Source organism: Mytilus trossulus, chromosome 2 (genome assembly GCF_036588685.1).
Source record: "Mytilus trossulus isolate FHL-02 chromosome 2, PNRI_Mtr1.1.1.hap1, whole genome shotgun sequence".
Taxonomy (NCBI): domain Eukaryota; kingdom Metazoa; phylum Mollusca; class Bivalvia; order Mytilida; family Mytilidae; genus Mytilus; species Mytilus trossulus.
This window is the reverse complement of record NC_086374.1, coordinates 39,750,411-39,775,984: the sequence shown is the minus strand read 5'-3', so window position 1 is coordinate 39,775,984 and position 25,574 is coordinate 39,750,411. Positions and strand designations below refer to the sequence as shown.

Sequence of the window (25,574 nt, the reverse complement as noted above, 5' to 3'; positions counted from 1 at the left end):
TTTAATATAACATTCAATGAAATTCAATACCTATAGTTATATAAAAATTTAAGAAAGAATGACCTATACTTATATACAATATTTAAAATATGACCCATGCTTATATAAGCACTTACTCATCAGCACTCATAATTCATAAATATACCAGCTACCCTTAAATTTTATATATGAATTGACATCGTTTGGTGCACATATATTTTATAATGTAAGATTCTCAATTTAGCATATTTATACAGATCATACCACAGGTGCTTGAGGACAGGATCCTGTATGAAAACGCGGGAAAATCGCTCTATAGTCGAGATTCACGTTGATAGTAAACATGCATATTTAGAGTATAAATATGGTATATTAGTATATATATGGTACAAATAAGTGATATATATCGAAAAATCTGAGATTTATGAATATAAAAAAAAGGGGGGGGGGGAGGGACTTTATGGGGCTCATACAAGATCCTGTCCTCAAGCACCTGTGGTACAGTTGGAAGGTAGGGGGAAGGCTTAGAAAAAAGTCCCGTCACCAAGTAAATGTTATTGAACAAATGTTTTCCACTACCATAAGCAGAAGAAAATGTCTACTCCCACAAAAGATTAATAGTCGCTGCTTTATTGATCTCCGGTTGTCTTTTTGGTAAAATTGTTCGGTTCTTGCCTCTTTTTTGTACCTTGTATTTTTGTCATATTTTTAGGATTATAGACAAACCGGAAATTGCCTATTGTAGGAGTTGTCTCCCTTTGCATAAACCCATGTAAAGTAAAGCAGACGAAAACAAACATACTTTAGACCTACACATTTTATTTGTAAACGATCGCTTGTTAATGGAAAAGTTTATTTTGGGTCATAAGGATAAGAAGAATGCTGCATAGTCTTGGTAGGTATTTATGTTCACCAACACTGCAACAGCGATCTGATCGAATTTCACTTCCAATTTTACTCTGTAAACAAATCCTAGTAAGTAAGTACTAAGTACTTATTAGTAAGTTAATAATACCCCCGCTTTAAAAAAAAAGGGGGGGGGGTATACTGTTTTACCTCTGTCTGTCAGTCCGTCCGTCCGTCCGTCAGTCAGTCCGTCCCATGAAACTTTCGTCACATTTTTCTCAGGAACTACAATAAAAGGATTTCTGAAATTTGGTTTCAGGGTTTATCTAAGTCAGCTATACCGTGTGATGCGTTTTCAGATTGATCACTTGACAACTTCCTGTTTACCGAACACTTGTATGATTTTACACATGATAGCCAAGTTGAAAATGTTCGTCACATTTTTCTCAGGAACTACATTACAAGGATTTCTGAAATTTGGTTTCAGGGTTTATCTAAGTCAGCTATACCGTGTGATGCGTTTTCATATTGATCACTTGCCAACTTCCTGTTTACCGAACACTTGCATATTTTTACACTATTAATATTATCCACTTGCGGCGGGGGTATCATCAGTGAGCAGTAGCTCGCAGTTTCACTTGTTTTATTTCAAGTCGGCATATATATATATATATATATATATATAACAAGTCAAAAAGGGTACAACATCACCATAAAATAACTATAAAATCTACAAATATTAAATATTTCGGATAACAGATATCCTTCTTCAATAATAGCACGATGTCAAATGAATCGTGTCAATTCAAATTGAGACTATCAAACCTTTTTGACTTGTTATATATTATATTTTGTAGTGTACAGAATCATATTACATGATCCATCGCCCTGTAAGATTGATCGTTGACTATTTATTCAGTCATTTTATATATATATATATATATATATACAACTCGTCTAAACATCAACCCAACAATGTTAGATCTGAAAATTTGCTTTCGCAAATTTTTGGTTCTTCCCTCGTATATATAATAATAGACAGAGTATGAGCTCTGGTGCGCACACTAACCTATTATCACATAAAAAAACACCACAAAAAACATACAGATTAATGCAAATAGTGAAATACTAATAAATGAACATAAAGATTGCACACGTCGACAACGTTTTTTCATACTTTCCTTAAATATGAAGTGGACCAATCTGTATAAATTTAACTTAAAAAAACCTCTAAAAGGTAGGTGTTAATAATTATAATAAAGTTTTATCATATTTTCTAGTCCAAATATTTATGACGTGTCTTGCAAGGCTATTTTTTTTTTCTGTGACGCCTTCAATGCCTTGCAAGAGTTAGACGTCATAATCAAAAAATGTGTACTAGTACTAAATAAAACAAACTCAACCAAGAAAACTAAACATTGACCAATGAACCATGAAAATGACATCAAAGTCAGATGAACCATGTCAGGCAGACGTTTACATCATAAAATATTGCCATACACCAAATGTAGTTGACCTATTGCATATAGTATAAGAAAAAAGACCAAAAACTCAAAAACTTAACTTTGACCACTGAACCATGAAAATGAGGTTAAGGTCAATGACACGTCCCAGTTAGACATGTACACCTACAAATCATTACGAACACCAAATAAAGTAGACCTATTGCATACAGTATAAAAACAGACCAAAACTTTAAACTATAACCAATGAATCAAGAAAATTAGGTCACGTATTACAAGAAATCAAAACTTTTCAAGTAGTCACTGAACCATGAAAATAAGGTAAAGGACAATGGATATTTGACAGACGAAAACTTCGTTTCATAAGTCATCTATATATATATATACAAAGTATGAAGCAATCAGGTCTTTCATCTTCTAAAATATAAAGCTTTTAAGAAGTAAGTTAACGCCGACGCATCCAACAGTCACATGCTCGACAAAAAGCATGCAAATATTATGAAAGCAGATTTCTTTTGATTTCTGAGCATCCAGAGTCAATTATATCATGCGGCAAACACCTCTATGTGCATTGAAATCGGGAACCAGTAGCAGATCACTGTTATTTAAAGCAACTTCTTGTCATAAAATACAAACAAACATTAAAGCAGAAAATCAATAATTTATAAAAATTAAGCACTGGCATTTAATAGCAGGTATATATAATAATGCATTAGTACTGTTTCTGACAATGTAATGACGATGAGGGTGTTTATTTATTAAAAATAAACATTACAAAGCACTACAATTTATTTATTATGTAATAGAAAAGTTTAGATTACAATAAGTATACACCCGGGACCATCTATATATCAGTCCGCGCCTGTTCTTGTACCCTGCAATTTCAGATATTATTGGAGGGAAATTTCCCATTTTTTTTAATTACAAAAATTGTTCAACGGTTGACTGAAATTTCTCTTCCTCTGTGCGCTTTACAAGAAGTTGCTTATAGCTAACCGCGAATTTTAATGTTAGTAGTCGCTTGAACTTGCAGTATAATCTCAACGAAGTCGATGGGTAGAAGAATAAAACAAAACTGTTCATTGTTATGGCTACGAAAAGATCCTTTTTGGAACATTTTGTTTCTTCGCTAGGCACAGTTTTCCTCATTGATGATGGAAATTTCTTATTCTACTCACTGGTAACATTAGACCGAATAATCTCTCTCTAAGTGTTTATTTTTTTACATTTCATATTTCCTATATATCATTTGGATTTTTCATTTTTTCTTCTTTTTTTGTCCTAAAAATAAAATAAAAAAATATCGAAGGTCAAAATGAGGGAAATAAAAAATGGGAAGGGTGAAATATGGACACAGGATACAGAAAAGTTCGGTCTATAGTGACGTAAATTCTCACACACAAAGAAGTCCGCAAATTTGTTGCAGTTTTCGGTTACTGGAGTATATGGCCACTAATAAAAACTTCATCAGTCGAATCACATAAAAATGTTGTATTTATAAAAAAGTAATGAAGTTGTTTTGTATAAAAAAAAATCTCACTAATCCGATCAAACTTAGTAACTTTTCAATAGGTACATTACGCGCAAGCGTTATGCGTTTAATCATGCAAACGCAATATGTTTAGTCGCACAAACGTAATGCTTTTAGTCGCGCAAACGTAATTGGTTTAGTCGCACAAACGTAATTGGTTTAGTCGCACAAAGGTAGACCGAATTCGCACAAATTACCATGAAAACTAAAAAAAACGAATAAAAAGACAGATGATATATAACGTGCTTATGCTTTATTTCCAGGACTGACTTTTTCTGTTATAAACCTGTTAGCATGGAACCACATAACAGCAAACACAAACACTCAGAAGAGATATAAACGAGCAACTGTAAGTATGGACTGTTCAAATTAAATAAACTTTTAAAATTACAGTAACCAGTAACCCGCGTCCATTCAATGTAGTTCTCTGTATAATCTATAAACAACTGTTCAAAGTGTTTTTCATAACTGCAATGCATAGCCTATTTTCTAGAATTTGAAAAAAAGATTGAAGTGGATAAAAACGTTGATAGCTTTAAATGTTCTTTTTTTTCCAAATGTTTTAATATTTATAAAGTTGTTGCACAGCAGAATCATTAAAACATATACTAGAACTAGGAAATCACTGGAAGGAAATGTTTTTTTTTCAAATCAAAATAAGTCAATATAATATGAAAGTTCATTGCGTTTGCATTAAATTGATATTTTCTTTATATTTGCAGATCAAAGATTATTTTAGTAATGTCGAATCTTTATCAAAAGAACACAAAACTCCACCTTCAAAAGGTATTGAAATGTAGCTAAATACTTGCAAAATTGGACGAGTGTTTCAAATGCAAAACGTTTTACAAAAGGGATTCACAATGTCACTCTTTAAATTCAGGTAGATTTTTTTTAAAGTATTAGATACCTCATCAATATAAGAAATGGAGATGTAATCAAATTTCAATTAAAATGAGACAACTACCTATCAGAAAACAGACTACGCACTGTACGACCTACAACAATGAGCGAAACTTATATCGTATCGTATAATTAGCTCGAGAAAGTGTAAATAACTTCATCAAAAATACCAGGACTAAAAGATCAAACGAGAAAACCACGGCATATTTTTCAGAAAACTATAAAGGAAAATATGATAGGGAGAAACCAACGACAACCACAGAATCATTGGCCCTTGATTTGAAACAGGCATACACTATGTTGTTTGCAGGCACCCAATCAAGTCTTTCAACTGGGACAGTAGTGTAACAACACAATATATAACTAATTCTAAAACAATCTATTAAAACAGGATATGATTGATTCATAGCACATATAAAGCGACCAACAAAAATACTTAAGACACACAATACTGGGTAACTGTTGTATTGTTCCCTCTTCATCAGTCCATTTACTGTTATCGATTGTGATACGATAAGATGGAATATGATTATTAAGGACACCAAAAGCATATGAACCACATGAAAAATATTTACTGCGATGAGAAATAGTTAAAAGAAGAAAGAGCATATTGCTGTTTTCATATTATTTTTGCAATTTTGACATCATTGTCTGACACTTGCATTTTAACTTCTAAATTTCTTCATTTAACAATTTATATGTTGTTATTTTGTAGCTCCATCATTAATGAAATTCCTATTAATTAACACGAAACGCCAAGGAAAAGACGTGTTTCAATTAACATGTTCAGACACAAAAGAACTTAGTAAGATGTCTTTGCGATATGCTGGTATTCTTCTAGAGTATAGGCCAAAGAAAAAGCCATTTTCGGCACTCGTTGGTCTTGATGAAGACAAGGATATCCTGTGGAATAAAGATTTGAAGTGGGATGAAATATATGGCAACAAATTATTTGCTTCTGGAAAGACTACAAATTCTGAAAGTATTACATATTTTATTTGTGAAGTTAAAATGAGAAAATTCAATGCGAGGTGGTGTCAACATGTTTGCTAATTTTTTTTTAGAGTTCATGAAATTCCCTTAATTTTTTGTTTCTATCAAAAAAAGATTGATGTGTTTTGATCATTGTATCACTAGTGACTCATTATCTCATATGGAGTTTCCTTCTAGCATGATAATTTACTCGAATGGAAATCTAAATAACGTTTTCTTACGTCAAAGCAATGATGTATGAAACGCTTACATTTATTTATTTATAATATAATGCTGTTGCGTCTGAATCGCTTTTCTGTAAGTACATCCTAAGTAATTTTCTAAGCTCAATCATTGTTTGAATATTTTCAAAGTAAACACTTAATTAAGGTTTTGATCCAGATGTCGAGGTTCACTGAACATGCAGATGTGATTGGTTTAGCAGGGTGTGTTCTGTTCTGTTCAGGTAGTTCCTCTGTTATATATCGGAGCACTCCCACTTGGGCATATATGGTTTTAAAATATTTACAGATATTTACAGTGAATATGATCACCGTTCTGTGGAGACATATATTATTGTCTGTTTCTTTTTTATTTAATTTCGGGAATATAAACACTAGTATTTACCCGTTACAGTGAAAAATGCCAAACTCTGATTCTATTTTATTACCAATATCAGTTTGTTATGCAATATTATTTATTTAAGCCTATTAAAAGACAGTGATGTCGTGTAATGAAAGAATTGATAACCTTTTTTTAAAGATTTGTCATTATATGTGGTTACTCTCATTTATTCATTCAAGACATAAACTTACTAAGAGCAAGTGCCTATTTTGTAGGAGGTGTTGGAAAATTGACTCTAGTCATTCCAAACGACAAATGTTATAATCAGTATGGAACTATCAGATGTAAAATATATACTTATGCAGAGGCAAAGAACAATGAAAAGGTGTACCGACAAGTTCAGCAAGATATGCCTTTCCCCTCAAATGTAGATTGTAAGTAGCCTTAATCTAACCATCTGATATGGTGCACCAATCAAAAATTGTTGTGTGAGTAGAAGATTTGACAAAAGGACATTATAAAATGGGACCATGCATAATATACCACATCTCCTTGTCTTTATATTAACGGCTCATTTGATAACAACACAACAGAACAAATCAGCCTTTTCGCAATTTCGTTGTAGCTCTTTTCATATATGCTCGCAAGACAAAGGTTATTTTGTATCAATGTTTGGTGAGCAGGCATTGTAAATAAGATTGACATTAGCAAACAACATAAGTAGGCGGATTTAAACTTGTATACATAATAGTTAAATTTGATTGGACATTATCAAACAATCAAATTTACCTATAGACTATACACTAGGTTTAATGCCGTAGGACTTGTGGTTAAGCGTGAATACTGTTTAGAGTGATATGAACAATTATCGATAAATTCTAAGGGCGCACGTGGCCGTTGTCAATGACATTAACAGCGTCCTCGTAGGAAAACATAGCGATAAATCTTGGTCATCTTAACTCAATTGCTTTTCGAGGTTTCGACTTAACGGCTCTAGCGAGAAAATCCATCTCGTTGAGGTGACCAACGATAATCTTTATTTTTTACCATTTTTTGCGTGTTTGCATGCTTTTTGTTAAGCAAAAAGATCAACAAAACAAAAGAAAATCGAATTTTTGCTGAAACCCCCGTTATAAGACTCTTCAAGGGAGTGATTTCCTTTAGATGACGAAAGGAATCAGTACCGGGCCATGCTATGTCAATCTTTTAAGACCCAAATGTTGCAAAACACTTGTCCTACCTTCATGACAAATATGTTGTTGTCCACACAGATAAAGCCCCGAACCACATCGTTTTTGTGTGAATCTAATTGCATAAGCTGCTTGATAAAAGAATCAGGTATTGACAATTAACTTGGAAATTCGAAATATACCATCATGACACTTACTAAAGAGGAATTCCTGGATAATCATAGGTCTGTTATTTGTTTCCTTTGGAATTTCAACCAAAGATGAAGAACTTGATCTTCTATCACTGTATTAGACACATAACCGACATTGGTGTCCTTACAAACAACGGTTTATTGCTGTGACTTCCAAGTGTTCCACAAAATATCTTTCTAAATCATTTACATCAATTTTATCGGCAATCTGAACATGGCTTCACAGTTATTGTGAAACTGTCTTATCTAGAGGCAGCTTGAATCAGATGTGAATACTAAAAAAAAAATTCCAAAGAGTCCATACAATCTAAGACTTTTTCATCTTGCAATAATATTAAAACATTTGATATTTCTACATTTTACAAAAGTATTCCCCATTCCAAACTAAAAGACAAATTGAAGGAGTCGGTACTGCTTTGTTTCAGAAAATAGAATCGTAAACGTACATACAAGTATCTTGTCTTATTGAGGAATGAATCTTACTTTGTGAAGAATCACTCTGATTCAAACAAAAAACTCTCCGAAACTGACATTGTCAAGATGCTTGAGTTCTTGATTGACAACATATTTGTTACGTTTAGAAAACGTGTTTCTGAAAAAAATATCGGCGCCCTTCTTCTTGCCGACCTTTTTCTTTATTCTTATGAGGCTGAATTCATGTAGGAACTTCGTAGGAAGAAACAAAAGAAGAAAGCACTATCATTTAACTTTATTATCTGCTATATAGAATAAGATGATGTTGTCTCACTAAATAATTCAAATTTGGTGACTATGGACTAAATTATAATCCTGGTACCTTTGATAACCCATCAATGCCATCGAACTACAGAAATGGATACAACAGGTACAATTAAGTCTGACTTTTATCTTAACTTACATCTAGAAATTGACAAACAAAGCTTGAAAACAAAACTTAACGACAATAGAGATGCTTTCAGCTTCCCGGTTGTGAACTTTCCATTTTTATGTAGCAACATTCCAGCAGCGCCTGCAAACAGAGGATATATAACTCTCAATTGATACGATATTCCCGGTATTGCATTTTCTATCATGATTCCCTTGATATGAGGGTTTCTCCTCTCTGGGGAATCTTTTAAACAAAGAGTTCCAAATGGTGAAGTTGAAATCCCTTCGTAAATTTTACGGACGCCATCACGAGTTAGTTGAACGTTATGGAATCTCTGTTTCACAGATGATATCGGATACGTTCCTTATGTCGTTACTACAATCCCGTTCCCTTTTCATTAATGTGAAACGATGTGTGCCACATATGGACCAGGATCTGCTTACCCTTCAGGAGCAAATGATATCACCCCGTTTATTGGTTGGGTTCATGATGTTTAGTCTTTAGTTTTTTTATGTTGTGTCGTGTGTACTATTATTTTTACGTTGTCTTTTCTTTTTTAATAATGGCGTAGTAAATTTGTTTTTGATCTATAAGTTTGAATTTTCCTCTGGTATCTTTTGCCCCACTTTGTTAGAATGCTTCCTAATGATAAGCTTGTTAGCTTGCCTTTTGAGGCAGATCTCTATAGCAACTTGTTGGAATGGTGATTGCACTTACCAGTTTATATTTTCTTTTTCCCAATTCTGCTTGAAAGCATCAATGCCGCTTGTTCCCTGACACCAAAAGTTGAAATTAAACATCTTAAATTTTTTGTTATATGAAGCAATCCATTGTATATGGATGCCAAACTCTATCAAACATATGAAACATCCATGTTCGTACACACTACTCATCACAATCATTCAACAAACTTAATTGTCTGCATTTAATTTATTGTTATTTTTTTCGTAATCTTTTTTTGCAAAAAACGGAACATTATTTTGTTCACATTTATACGTTTGAATGTTCATGTTAATATCTTGCAAGGTAGTCTTTTTACTACATACCCTCAAAATAGTGTCAACATTTTTTTATCTATATACTAGTCTATTTTTACACTATACCCATTCTATTTGGACAAAATATTTTTCAAAACCCTAGGAAAAGCCCCAAGTTCCCCCAAGATAGAACTCATACTTGTTTCATGTGCGTCCAAAGCACCAAACATTTCTACAATTTTATTGTTCCCTACCTCAATAGCTATAAATCATCCATAACCTTTACCTCAGGCATCAGAAAACATATTAACATCACTTGATTTGTTTGTCAGCTAACTAACTTCTGATGCTTCATCTGTATTAAACGTCCTTTATTTGATAACCTAATCTTAAGTTCTAAGTTCTACCTCCGTTTCTTGAGTAACCAAGACCGTTGCCTCCCATGATGATCTATCCTGAACACATTCATAGGCAACATAACACGCATTTTAAAAGACTGTTGGTTGACCGTTATGGAATAACCCTTTCACAAATGATATCGGATATGTTCCCAACGTCGTAACTACAATCCCCTTCCCTTTCATGAATTTGACCTACCGAATTAGACTATTTACCGGATTTGTAATCACATAAGCAACACGACGGGTGCCGCATGTGGAGCAGGATCTGCTTACCCTTCCGGAGCAACTGAGATCACCCCTAGTTTTTGGTGGGGTTCGTGTTGTTTATTCTTTAGTTTTCTATGTTGTGTCATGTGGACTATTGTTTTTCTGTTTGTCTTTTTCATTTTTAGCCATGGCGTTGTCAGTTTGTTTTAGATTTACGAGTTTGACTGTCCCTTTGGTATCTTTCGTCCCTCTTTTATAAATTGAACGCACATTAATAAAGAAACTAAAAAGAGGATTCCGAATATCTTGCAAAAATTCTATAACAAGAGTAGGGAACATCCTTAACCTTACAGTTGTAAACAACACATTCTGTGTAGATATCAACTGATCAATATATGAAGCTAATAATTGTACTGATATCACCCGTTTGTTATGTAACATGGTACATCTGCAGGATATGTATTTTATATTCCTGTCAATTCTCTTTTTATTTAGTTTGATTATACCTTTGGATGTATTCCATATCATTTCCAGAAAAAAAGTAATCGCTTTGCTTTGGTTGGTTGGATTCGTCTAGCCTTCTTCATCTTTTTAGCTTTCGTCTTATTTTTTTCCTGCTCTGTTTGTATCCTTATGTAATTTCCTTTCATTCTCCGAATCCTTTGCAACTGTGTTTATTTCGTATTCATGCCCGACTCGCAAGCCAAAGTGGAGTGAATCAGCTATCCGTATGTACTTTTGTTTAAAGTTCATTAACGCTTTCACTTCTTTTCCTTAGCTTTGCATACGGTGTCTGGTGTTGGAATGTTGCCAGCCCGTCTAAAAGACTGTCTTATTAAATTTTTTCAGCACCCTCATACTGCTCTTCGTGCCCACGTTTTTTTTTCAAATTTGTCCCATCCGTCAAGGTAGCTTCTATCTTCGAAATCTGTGTTTCTGCCATATGTTGATGTTGCACATGCATATTTCCTGTTTGGTTAAAAAAACATTCTCCTCATTCGGTTAGTCATATCCTTTTGATTTATCGTAAACATATTTGATCTCAGACGTCTTTTTGTATGTGTATGATTCAAAGGACTGTTAGAAAATGAGATTTATTTACATGTATACATGTTACATGTAATCAATTTACAATTACAAAAAAGTCCTGATTGGACAATTTCTTCTGTACAAACCGGTCATACTGACGCTTCTTCATTGGTTTAAATGCCGTCTCAAATAGTAGTTCTTTAGATTTTGCTCGCTTGGTTACGCCAACCGTTTTGTTAGATTGTATCATTCTGTTTCTGACTAAAATATAATGCTGACGATAAGCATCATTTGGAAGACGTTGTTTTTGGATAGAAAGTCTTGTCTCGCAGTTTCATTAAAAACAGCAAAAGCACTGTCACGAAAGTAAGGTCTAACCCCTATATATAAACATAAACAAATCTGCAAATTTGCGGAAATAAATTTTTGTTCTTCCCTTGCCTCGATTTGAATTCTTGCTATTGGGATATCGAGACAACACCGCCTTCACTGTGTCTAGTGCTCGACCGCTCGGCTACTAAGACAGACCTTAACATTTAAGTTTTTGCTGGCCTAATGAGAGACATTATTGGTTAAACAAGGCGATAAGATCAGACAAATTAATTCCATCTTCAAGCCTAATATATCATGTTCTGTGTTACAACTCTAGATTCTACTTAATAAAATTAAAGCAAATTTGACTAACATTTACCTTGTTTAACCAATAATGAGATGGGCATCAGAGGGATGAAATTGATCTGGGTTTTCGAATTTCATCGGTTTTTTTTTTTACAAAAGTTATGTATAACGTATGGTAAATTTTTACTTCAGCTTCCGATGTATTTTAAAATATAAGTTTGCTCGACATTGATTCATTTCGACGTTAAAATACCTTATTTCCGCTAGCCGTTTTCCTCCTTTGTATCGGACAAACATGATCGAAACTAATGGCCAAAATGTAAGAATTCATAACTGTTAATCTCAGTAATTTTGAAATGTTGTTGACTTCTGTTCATTCTATCTGTTTCATATGGGAAAAAAATAATCTTGAAATATGCCCATGCGTTCAGAACCCTTCTTCTAACCTGTGACAGTGTTGTGACAGTACAACATAAGAACGAACTATAAAAATCAGTAAAAAAAGGCTTCATCAGATGGATAAAACTACAAATACTACAAATAAGTGGACGTGATAGGGTACTTGTACATCACAACAACAAAAAGACACCAAGTGCAGATCTGAAAGTACTCGCAGTTTGTTGTTACTGACAGCTAGTTAAAAGCCAATAACAACTAATAAAAAAATTATGTATATAAGACTAACTTATAAATCAGTACACATCCCACATCTAATACAAAATCAATATTTATACCATAAACACAATATTCAGTGATCTAACCACAGTGTTGAATTGGTTAAAGGATCGATAAGTTTACCAGGATCATTTCTGAATTTCCACGCACGGTAAACAACATTTCCGTAAAAATGAAGATGTGCCATCCCGTTTGAAATAAGTATTCTACAGGTACAACCAAACTTTAAAACCGAATATTTATATCTACGAAAGAATTTAGTAAAGGTTTTTTAAAAGTAATTTGTGGTAACGTAATGCCTGGCTTAATAATTTACCAGTAATACATGATGATAGCTTACGTGTTTTGATTTTAATTTCACAACTGACACGGGCATGGCGAACTAGTTGTGAAATATACACATCGTAAGATGGGGCCAAAGAAACATCACCGTCCAAAAAGGAAAAATTAACAATAGGGAACGAAAAATCGTCCCTTTTGTCGTAAATTTTAGGGGAGATCACTCTTTTAGTACAAAATTTATACTTGGTTTATAGGGAACATTTTTTTTTTTACTTGTGGCAAGAAAGCAAGTTCGGTGACACCATGTTTTCTTTTTATTTTCTTAAAACATATCATGAAACCTATCTTCTCACAATTTATTTCAAAATTCTATCTCATAGAAAAAATTTTATGCACACTAATGTATTTTTTTCATGAACAAACTAATCAAATTTTGGCAATTTTCAACGGCTCATAGCTTGAAAAATAGCACGAGGACCCATACTTTTTATTAAATTTTTGAAAGGAGCATAGTAAAATCTTCATTCTGTCAAATTATAAGAAAATTCTGTCTCAAAAAATATATACTTATGATCTACCTTAAAGTAAGTTCCTTCGGGTAAACTTCCGCAGTATATTGAGAAAATTCTTAATTATTTAACAAAAACACATCATCAAGGTAACGGTAAGTGTTGTTGAATTTATCAATTAAATGCAATTTAGACTGGTCTTTACTTAGTTGGTCATACACTGTGATTCATAACAGTACAAAAACAAGTCTGTTATTAAAGGAGTGTAATTAGTGCCCATAGATATACCTACAACCTATCAATAAACTTTGTCGCCGAAACGGTCATAACTATTATCAAGGAGACAGTAAGTATATCTAGCATATTTACCTTTCTCATTAGAGAATTCAAGAGGGCTTTAAATGAGTTGCAGCACATATATTTGCATTCAGATTTACCATACGACCATTTAATTAAATAGGAAAACTTTTGTTTGATTATATTGTGTGGCAGTGTAGCATAAAGAGTGGAAAATTCAAAACTGTCAACAGAATCAAAAGGACCATCGAATGCACGAAATTTATCTAACACATTCCAAAAACAAAATACACTCCAAAAATAGTTTACTCCACTATTTTTATATATGTTATTTATACAATAGTTTAGGACAAGCTCTAGAAGTAAAGTAACTTGTAAAACACAATGAATGATTAGTTGTAGAACACTTACCTGCTTACTAGAGGTCTAGATGCAACGATATTTTTCTGGTTTTTCTGTGATGTTTTGGATAACCAATTCATAGAAGGGACCTTCAAATGTTCAGAAGAAGCCTTAAGCTGTGATGTGGTTATGATATGTTTATTTACTATATGACTCTCTGTGGAGCGCATTGACTTGAATGAAGATGAATTTAAAACTTCATCCTTAAGAACGTCTGTGTAGTATTTACGGCATTCCACTATCACGTTGTTGGCTGCTTTGTTGGCCGGTACAAACACAAACCACTTTGAAAGTTCTTGAAGTTTATTTCTTATGTCTACGTTTTCATGTATACATATAACTGCCGCTGTGTACATTTGTAGGTACTCGATCAGAACCGCTCTGTGAATTCGATGAATTATTCTCACCTGTGTTAATATTAGAATATTTATTCACCTTTTGAGGTTTTTTTTAGGGTATTTTACTTTCAGAGTCACAGAATAAATTTACATTTTTCATTTTAGAACTGAGACTTTGCATAATATATTACATAAATATAAAAAAGACTAAACTATTCTTTTCTGTTGTTAAAAGACACTGACTAGCAATTTTGTCACTTGTCAAATAGTTTAAAGTAAGTCCAATCATTTTTTTTTAGGTGATGAGAATTCACCACCCATTAAACCTCAGAACAACACAGAGCACAAAACAAAAAGAAAACCTAAAGACGGCGCACAAATTGACACACCGCCTTCGCCGAAGCACGAAGAGTCTGATGACGCCGTTGTTTTCATTTTCCTATCTATTATACTGTTAGCTCTAGTTGCAGGATGTGTTCTCGTCTGGTAAGTATGTCATACTCACAATCTGCTGACAGGCTTTTACATGTTGTAACATCTTGTCAATCATCTTGATTTCTGAAATTTTTTGTCAATTAAATTATATGTAAAATTCAGCTATTCAATGATTATAACATTTTGATGGTAGAAAGACAATGATTTTCAGTTTCAGAGATTTTACATAAAAACTTTTTTATTTTACCTTCAAAGTCTTGCAATTTTGTTTTCGCAGTGCACCGTAACTTGACTGTATTTCTGACAAGTACTTTTTGATTCACTGCAAAATACATGCATTCCTGTACTTGTTGTTGATAGTATTTGTTTTTAGTCTAGATGGTAGATCCAGATTTAAGTAGTTATGTTTTTGCATGGTCTGTACATAAGTAGATGTCACTCCCAGTGGATGACTTTATCTTTACAATCTGATGATAAAATAAAAAATAGGGTTACAGATAAGATAAGATAAGATAAGATAAGATAAATTTTATTTTCCAAATTAGGTCCCCAGGGGGGCATATACACATAACATATATAATTGCTACATCATACAGTATTTTACATAACATTGTAAAATAAACTTGAAAGAGTCATACAGGTATTATTTGTTAAATAAAAAAAGTATTTCAGAGTTGATAATCCAGAAATGTGGCAAACTTTATTTATATATTTACTTATTTTTTCTCTTTTTCTGACTTGATTTTATAATATTTTGGTGAAAATGTATAAATATAAAATAAATGAGTGTTTAGTTGCAACAGATACCAAGGGACGATGCTCTAGGGTTGTGATCTTAAAAGCTCAAACAATCCTCCTCGTATTTGATGCAGAAAAACAAACACAAATGGAAAAAGTTCATGTATATTCACAGCAAATAACATATACTGCAGTAAACAGGTATTAAGAATAGTGTAGGTTTCCTTACTGCAACAGTCACCAAGGGGCGGCACTCAAGGAGCTGTGGTATTTACACAGTCCTCCTCGTGTCTGAAGCAGACAAGAAAGCCACATAATTAACAATTTTTCGAAATAAATTTACATGCAGAAGTGAGAATAGACTTTTAATACAAATAAATATGCAATACTTAGAATGATAAAAAAAACTGTAATCGTCAAACTGTATACATGGTCAAATTAATAACATCTTTTTTTGTACTCAAAACCTATGTGATGAAAGTTTATCCGTCACAGTTGCCCTAATTACCCGCATGACAGACTGGTGCATCGTTACTGATGAAAGTAAATCCGGGAAAAAAAATGGCATTTGCTCTGAAATTGGTAGCATGCCAGGTTAATAGTTCTCAAAGATAACAGGCTGATAATTTAATACACCCGACGCGCATTTTGTCTAATAAAGACTTATCAGTGACTCTCAGATCAAAATAGTTTAAAAGCCAAACAAGTAAAAAGATGAAGAGCATTGAGGACCTAAAAATCCAAATAGTTGTACCAAATACGGCTAAGGTAATCTTGGGATAAGAAAATCCTGCAACGTAACAAACTACTGTAGAATTGTTATAATTATACTATGAGTTCATGAACAGTTATAGAGAAACATCAATCTATGTAACTCAAGATAAAAAGAAAACACACCAGTTTAATGAATGTGAAGGAGTGTTGTCTCATTACGTTATACCTATATTATAGTATAATCAATCTTACTTGCAAAGTCCCATAACTAAGGAATGACAAATGATAAAATTAAACCTTTATCTTAGGAATGACGGCACCAATTTTTTTGTCTAAAATCAAAAGGAAGCTTCCTTGTATCAATCCTAATATTCTATTAAAACTTATGGTAATTGTAAAAAGTAAAGGAGTAGGTCCGGTAGGAGCCGATTTTGGCCTCAATTTTTAAGTTCATATAACGAAAGATTGAAGACACTTTTTTAACACGTAAGTGTCTATTTCAATTGATTCGATTCGGGAAAGATTTTAACTGGTTTAATCATTAAAATTTTCCGATTCAAGCTTAAATATGAAAAATCTGTCAAATATGCCAAAAAAACGTCACTTCTTAAATGTTTTTTGTCAAAAATCCTCAACCTTTATATATATTATGTATTATCATCAAATACAACTTATATTTCAATATTATGAATGAACACTAATGCGGCCACTTTCATTTCAGACGGAAACCATCTTAAATTTAACTAAAATGCTAAAATTGTGAAGATTTCAGTAATTAAGCATGACTTAATGATGCTAGTAACCGATACATGTGCCTTGTATTGTCGAAAACAGCCCATATTTATGTAGCAGAAGCATTTTACTTTCCAAAAAATAGCTTATAGATTACATTTTCACAATTCTGTAAAACTGCTATATTTTGGGGCCAAAACGGGGTCTTACTGAACCTACTCTTTTGAATTTGTGTAGGAAGCTTTCATGGCACAGTAAATCATAATACGTTCGAAATAAGACTGTCGTATCAAACAATACTTATGAGTGTATGCACACAAGAAATTAATAACATCTGATGATAGCACATATGTTCCAAATGTCATACCTAAAATCCAATCCTCTTTTCCCCGAAAGTGACCTACCGAACTAGACTTATTACAGACCTAAACATGATCATGATGCTCAACCTTTTGTCTTCTTTGTTGTACTAAAATAGTTGCGACTATTGTTTGTATGTTGCGAGTTTTCATTTTTAGCCAGTGTATTTTCAACTTTGAATACCCCTTTGGTATCGTTCACCTCTCTTTAAACAACCACACAAATCACATTTAACTTAAAAGTATGGTGCATTGAAACGACTCAGGGCTTTTTAAGAAACATATAACTTGTAGAAAGTTGGTTTAACTTAAATGTATTTCTTTGTGTTGAAGGCATAGGAAAAAGACAAAGCAGAAGGAAATTGAGGCAAAAAAGAAAGCGGAAGCTGAATTAGAAACTGCTAAGAAAAGACAGAGTTCAAAGAAAAAAGCAAAGAAGCTTAGATCCAATAAAAAGACTTCATCACTCCAAACTGATTACAATAAGAGTCAAGGTTTGTCTTTCATATGATATTTTGAATAGAAACTTTCTCCTCATTTAAAGTCATTTCAACTGTTTCCTACATGAAAAGCGTAAGTTTTAGAACTTTTGGCTTTTGCCAATTTTTTATGAATCATCTACAAATCAAAAACACATAATATATGTTGTATATTAATTTTTAGACCTGTTAATTATGAATTAGTCTTAATGGCGAATACATTGGGGTTACTAGTTCATGAATACACTTTCAATAAACTACTAAATCTGGAAAAAAATGCATTGATAAAAATTTAGTCTTCCACAGTGAAAAATTGACCCAAAAGTTCAACAATCGCTGAATTCCTGTACAAATTTAATGAACTCTACAGATAAAAACCTATTCTAAAATAGCAAAACAATAACATACGACACTGAAGAACTTATTGGCACAATGGTAAATTGTTTTAGAACGACAAATTACAAACTAAAACATCTCTGTGAGCCATTTCTGGCATTTTGGTTATTCTTGTCGTTAATGACAATAATTAGGGGTATTGCAACAAGATTATGCATTTAAGATATATATTGTAAGAAAGTTTTAGACCCTGCACTTTATTGAGGCAAATATCATAGAAAGAATAAAGCCTACTCTGTTTCATGAAAAAAAATATACATAAATTCAAAATTAATGTTTATGTTATAGAAGGGACACATACTACTATGTAAAACCACTTTCATTCAAACAAATCTTCTTGAAACGCCGTCTTTATCAAAATGGCGTAATTGTTTTAAACAACTTGTTTGATACTTTCGTAGGACGTGTTTGTAACAGTCCGTATTTCTTATGGAATCACAGTGTCCGTTTTCTCTTTGATTCTTTCTTTTCTCCATTTAGGCAACTATATATTATACACAAAACTTCATATAAATCAGAGACTGTATATCATGTGCTGACTCTTCAACTAAATACAGGTTAAAATGAATACAATGTTGTTTTATGAAATAGGATGGTAAACGTGCATACAAAATTATACATTGCTTTAAGTAGGTACATATAATTCTATCACATAGATAAGAGACCGAATATCATGTGCTGACTCTTCATTTAAAGAAAGCTTTAATGACTAAATCCTTCTCAGTTTCATAAAATAAAAATTGTCAACTTGTTAACAAAATTATATGTGGCTTTAGAAAGGGACATATAAAACTACTAATATGTAGAAACCACTTTGGTTCAAATAAGTATATGAGCCACATGCGCGTTTTATCCACAAAAGACTCGCCAGTGACGCTCGAATAAAAAAAGGAAAAGAAAAAAAAGCCAATTAATGTACGAAGTTGGCGAGCATTGTGGACCAAAAATTCTGTAAAAGTTTTGCCACATACAACTAAGGTAATCTATTCATGAGGTAGAAAGGACTTAGTATTTCATAAAATCTATCTTTTGTAAACAGATAATGAAAATGATGAACATATCAATGATAATTCACTTCAACACAGATTTTCTGACTTCTGGGCTGTTGATACCTATGGGGAATAAAAACTACATCAGCAGTGGCATCGATCCAGTGGTTGTAGAAAAAATACTTTTCATAGAAACCAGGATTGAAATTTTGTATTTGCATCAGACGCGCGTTTTGTCTTGTTTCCTAAATTGTTGTAGACAACATCTTGATATTTTTGTTTTTACGGTTATTTCAAAAGTCTGCATCCTTAGGGGAACCAAACTTGTTAATCTTTTCTTGTCCCTTTTATCCATGTAAGGCTTTCATCACACAAACTGCAATGAAAAGATCATGTATCATTTAACGTTACGTTCAATCATAAAGGCGATGGTTTCTGACTGATGATTAAGTTGCATCTGTTTAAATGACAATTACCTGATATAAATATATCAACTTCATATTTTTACTAACAAGGAGAAATCGGAAGAGCTAATCAGTTGAGAATTAGAAACACGACAAAAGACAGATGATTTCATTGTTATGTTGTGAACCTTCCAGTTTTATTTAGCAACTTTTCAGTATCATCAGCGCATATCATACCATAGCGTATGCTATAGTAAATTCTTAATAAAGAGTGGCTGCTTTTAAGAAAAAATTTAAATAATTTTTTGTTTACATTTTTCGTAAAACAAATGATTTTCTTATCGCAAATATAGATGATCTTAGCCGAATTTGGAACAACTTTTTGGAATTTTGTGTACACAATGCTCTTCAACTTTTTATATGTTTGGCTCTATAACTATTTTGATCTGAGGGCCACTGATGAGTCTTTTGTAGACAAAACGCGCGTCTGTCGTATCAAATTATAATCCTGGTACCTTTGATAACTGTTTGTAATACTGTATGCGGTAGCGATTGCAGATTATCACCGGATTTTTACTTGCCGGTCTAACACTCTGTCACCTGTTTTCGACCCTTTGTTTTTGTATGGCAGAACCTTAAGCTTTATTTGGATTGCTTTGTGGACCGTTGCTCTTTTTTTTTAGTCAAAGTATGTCTTTCTTCGAATTGGTTGGTTGTTGTACAACCTTAATTTTCTTTTTTTTTATCTGCCTAATTGTAATCAAAATAAGTTTGCACGCGTGTTTCTTCTCTAAAGGTAAATCATATGTAGCTGCACATTACGTGATACTTAGTACATATTAGTAAAACTGATAACCCTTATTTACCTGTCAATAATCAACTAACAATAGTATTTACTGTATTTGAAATAACTTTAAGGGGTTTAAAATATTACATGACTCCCTTATGTGTTTGTTTTCTTGTTGGTTTGTTTTTGTTGAAAAGAGGAAAAATAAATTGAAATAAACTTTATCTCGTTATTGTCCCAGCATCTAAGAATAAGAATAAGAATAAGAATTTTATTAGTTTTAAATCCAAACAATAGGATTGTTACTAAAATACACAACAAAAACAAACAAACAGACAGGCATATGAAAATTACAGAACGATAGTTATTAAACACTACAAACATGTAGCATTGAAAGAAAAACAAAAACATAGATTATTAGATTAATAGTATTAGTATTAATTTTCTTAGCCTCTAAGAAAACCTTATCTCACTTCAATTTCATGAACAGAAAACTTGACACTATGGAATACGAGTAGCATTAAAACCAAAGATGAATATTTTTTACTTCATGGGTTAACATTTCCTAATACACTAGCCGCACCTGTGGTGTTGGCCATGGCTAGTAAATATTCCGAAATGTTACACTATAGCAAGGCAATATAAATCCATGGTAAGCGGGGAAAGAAATGTTAAACGTTAAATTAAGCATTTTTGATCCATGAATTACTAACTTCATTGAAAGCAGTAACCGTTAATGGGAAACTCTTGACACAGGCACAAGAATAATGTATCAGCTGAAAAGTATATTAACCAACATACAATCGAAGCTGGAATGTTGCTCAATAGAACTGGAGAGCTGACGATTAGAAATCGGGGAAAATTAAGTTCACATCCGAATTTTATCGTTTATTTCTATATATGTGTTTAAAAATATATGAAGTAGACTAGCAATATCATTGATATCCTTTATTGCAAGTTCAATGGGGAAATATGCACAATTACTTTTTAAATAAGAGGACATTATCTAAAAGTGGAGCGAAAAGAATCTTCTTTTCGTTCATCTTGGAAAAATTTCTGTATGAAGTGTGGATATTCTTCAACAAAGGTAAAAGTCAAGAAGAAGTTAAAAACGACTGGTTCTAATGATAGTGCGGATTGTCTGTTCATAAATAGATCAAATGTATCAAATCTTCAAAATATGTTGATTTTAAAGTTTTAAAATGAGGAAATCATCTGTAAACGGAAGTGAAGTGAAATCACTAAAATGTTATCATTCTATTACATGATGAACGGGACTTATGCTGTATGTTTTATAACAGATATTTTCATTTTTAGTATCCACATTGGATTCACATCAGTCCCGAGCAAGTCGATGCACAGTAAATCAGAATCCCAGTGATCAGTGTAAGTAGAATAAATGTTTAGATTAAGAAAAATTGTCAATGAGTGCAATATTGCGTTTATTGACTTATATATATATATATAAATCTAATGAGTAATGTGGTTATTGAGTAGCGTTATGCCGTTAAGTTTTGTAACTGTACACAGCCATATAACGTGAAATGCGATGAAGGCTCAAAATGTTGCGATTTGTATCCATGCTATGAATGGTTGCATTTTACAGAATTTTGTTAAATGCCAAAAAGTAAATTAGAAAACTACAAAACTTGTACATGTGTAATGTCGTTTTCATAATAAGATACAGAAATAAGTTGGTGTGCTTGAGAGAGAAAGCAGAAACTAGAAAGCAATCAAGACCCATAAACAGTGGATAAGTAATTGCAAAAATGACAGAAAGCAAACAAAAATAAACAAAACCCTAATCAGAAAACCTTATTAAATCTCGAAGGTTAATCATTTGCTCTATATGAGTAAATAGTTTATGATATCAGTCACAGTTGGAATATTGCTACAAAGAATTGGAAAGTTAACGATTGGAAAAATGTGTGTTAGCAAAGATATATAGCAGACTTAGCTAAGTTTTTTTGTATCCTTGTTTGCAAGGTCAATGGGATAAATAATCATATTTACCAATATTGTTCGAGTTTAAGAAGACAAAACCAAATTAGAGGAAAGTGAAGAAATAAGGATAATGTGAACCCTCGTATCATTAATTTTGGAAAATTTCATGTATGAACTGTGAAAAATCATTCACAAAGATAAAGTCAATTAGAAGTGGAACACGGCTAGTTTTAAATATGTTGATTTGATTCTATGTTTAAGTTTAAAATGAGGTAGTTTATGTGAACGGTAGTGACATGAAATGTTATCATACTATCATCTGGGGAGTTGGCCTTAGATTGTATGTTCTATTTTAACGGTTTATTTCTTCCTCCGTGATATTTTATCCTGAGGATAATTTGTCCCGGTAATTTTTTTCCAGGCATAGTATTTCACAGGTAGAATTTTTCCAGAGGAGTGAAAATCTATCTGTGTTATGCGGATAGTATGTACCGGTATATATTTGCCGTATCATATTACACAGAACCTTGTGAAATGTAGTCCCATTAACTAGTATGTAAGTTACTCTCAATCAATATATACCTGACTTTAATTATAAAATGTTTTACAAAGGTAGAACAAATTTGCATAATTTATCCAAGGGAGGTAATTATGAGCAATTTATATTTAAAAGATATTAATATAATATATTCCTGAATCTATTTCATAGTGAAATGTTTCCTTGATTCTTATTTTTTATATATTCATTTATATTAAAAGATGACTTACAACATGAATTTTTAATAAGACAGATAACATTTCACAGGTAAATACTATCCAGCTGTTAAAATTGTTTTTGTTCCAATATATTGTTATGCTATAATTTATCTGATTTTCATATAATCAACAACAACATCTTTGTCCACAGACTATTTATATAGTTAAAAATATTATCATAATCAAATTCTTCCATTACTGTTAACAGTAGTATTTTTTGCAACTATATTTCTACCTTTACGTTTTAATGTATAATTGTAATGAGATTTGAAGACAACTCACTTTTACATGTATTTCACTTACCTTTTTAAATCATGATATTATTTCACAATTACGATCTTTGAAATTATTTCTGGGTTTCTTTCTTTTGTTTATTGATACTTTTCTTTTTAAAAGAATGATAATTATTAGAATTTTTTTTAGGATTTTTTTTCAATAATAATTTGTGCAATAATTCCCATTATAATACCTTTTTTTTTTTTACAAAAAAAGGTTTAATTCAATTATACTATTATTATTTCATAGTATTTGTAAGGATAAGTTTTTTCTAATAACTATTCAATAAGTTAACTACCCAGATATAATTTCACCGCAAAGGAAAAAATATCCCAGGGAAATATTTTCCTCCAGATAAAAAAATAACAACAACTACTGTGACATTTTTTCCTCCGGATCAAATTTCACCCGGATTATAATTTTGCTTTACACTATAACATATCTTTTCAATTTTTAGTATACCCTTTGGATTCACAACAGTCCAGAGCAAGCCGTAACACAGTGACTCAGAATTCAAGAAATCATTGTGAGTAGAATAAATATTAATATTTAGAAAAATTTCTAAGAGTCCAATATTGCGTTTATTTACTTCTAATGTAATGTGGTTATTGAGTATAGTTCATCTTGAAACTTTACACATGTAGACAAATTTATTTTCTTTATCCGAGTTATCCGCTTTTTATCTTAAAATTAAACAAAAGTACAAAAACAACTGTAGTGAATATTACCACAGAAAAAGTAAATGCATATTTTTTATATGGGCTTGGCATTATGAGTGTCAATAAAGCGGAATTTTAATCGGACAAATTCTTTCATTACTCAAGATTTTAAGTCTAAAATGAAACTGTTTCTAAAATATCGTGTTAAAAGGACAGAAGATATTAAAGGAATAATCACTCTGAAAATGGTTGCCTACGATATTATAAATGCTAAATGATGTAGAAATAAATTTTTATGTTACAGACATAATCACAACATCAAAGGGTAACCACTTAAGTTTAAATAACTACAAAGCCCACAATAATATATTTGAAGCCTGTCTGCGTAGAAGACACGTTGGTGCCCTAGTAACGGCCTAGTCTATTTTTGCTCTTTGGTCTGGTAGTTTGTTTTTTTTTAAACATTCCCCGTTTCCTTTCCATTTGATCTTTATGGTTCAATATATTTTATTGAACAAAAGAATGAAATATAACATGGAATACTCACGTAAACCGTTACAGGAAACATATCAAAGTAATTTAAAACGAAATGCAATTCTACATCTGGCCCCCTTATATTTTACAGTGAATTTTTATAATCTGGATTATGTGGAATCACTGATTTTTCAAGTATTTTGTACAATAACTCAAATCTATATTGTTTGCCAAAAACAGGGTCAGGTGCATATTTATGAACTGAATGTACATCCATGGTGCATGAAATATTCTGTAATGGCGATATAGAATATTGATAATAATTTTAGGTTGTCTATGTTCCAATTAACAATTAAGGACTTCAAACTTAGCAGACAAATGCAACTAAACGTACAGAAAAAAACAGACGCATGTATCAAACACAAATTTAGAGAAGGTCAACATTAACTATTATGTTTTAATACACATTCAGTCTGTTGATTTCGGGGAGCGAGACCAAAAAAATGTTATGATAATTATTTATGAATGACTGATAAGGGTATTGTATGGCTAAGAAAAATGAATGAGTGAATGCATATAATCTTTCACCGTTCTGTTAAGTACTCATTCCAGTTCTATTGTTTGTTTCTATGTGTTCTAAAAGATATATAGCAGACTTAGCTATGGGTGCGGAAATCCAGTATTGCAAGCCAAGTCCAATTGGATGAATCAAATATTCACTGATAATTTGGTTTTTCAAATAAGAAGACATTAACTAAATAGCGGGACGTGAAGAAAGGGATAATGTAAGCTTCTTTTCGTCCAACTTGGAAAAATTCCTATAAGAAAATTCTTTCACAAAGATAGAGGTCAATTAAACGTGTAAAATCTTGTGTATGGGGAGTGGGACTTAGATTGTATATTCTATAACAGATGTTTTCAATTTTTAGTATTTCCCTTGGATTCATACCAGTCCACAGCAAGTCGTAACACAGTAAATCAGAGGCCTGGCGATTATTGGGAGTAGAATAAATGATGAAATAAAGAAACATTTTAAATGGAAGCAATATTGCCTACACTTATGTTAAGTGGTTATTGAGTAGCGTTAGGCTTGAAACTTTCATTTCTATATGTATTTTTGCTAAATATAAACAGTGTATGTAAAAAGTACCGTATTGAATATTAACAAAAGAAAAGAGTGTACGAATATTTTTGATATGACATTACGAGTG

The 25,574-nt window shown here is 32.1% G+C and overlaps 1 protein-coding gene across 1 annotated transcript; it reads left to right on the top strand.

Annotated features, from left to right (window-relative positions):
* Positions 1–719: 719 nt before the first annotated feature.
* Positions 720–25,574, top strand: LOC134705121 (uncharacterized). Its single transcript, XM_063563879.1, has 10 exons — positions 720–874; positions 4,083–4,168; positions 4,542–4,605; positions 5,438–5,704; positions 6,534–6,692; positions 14,521–14,707; positions 17,533–17,693; positions 21,572–21,640; positions 23,688–23,756; positions 25,293–25,574. The coding sequence occupies exons 1-10, from the start codon at positions 859–861 to the stop codon at positions 25,367–25,369; spliced, it is 1,155 nt and encodes a 384-aa protein (XP_063419949.1). The 5' UTR covers positions 720–858; the 3' UTR covers positions 25,370–25,574.

What these genes read in the sequence shown, in the direction of transcription:
- LOC134705121 (XM_063563879.1), top strand. An exon ending in TTTCCCCTCAAATGTAGATT is followed by an intron (nt 6,693 to 14,520) that starts GTAAGTAGCCTT and finishes ATTTTTTTTTAG; the next exon opens with GTGATGAGAATTCACCACCC. An exon ending in GCAGGATGTGTTCTCGTCTG is followed by an intron (nt 14,708 to 17,532) that starts GTAAGTATGTCA and finishes TTTGTGTTGAAG; the next exon opens with GCATAGGAAAAAGACAAAGC.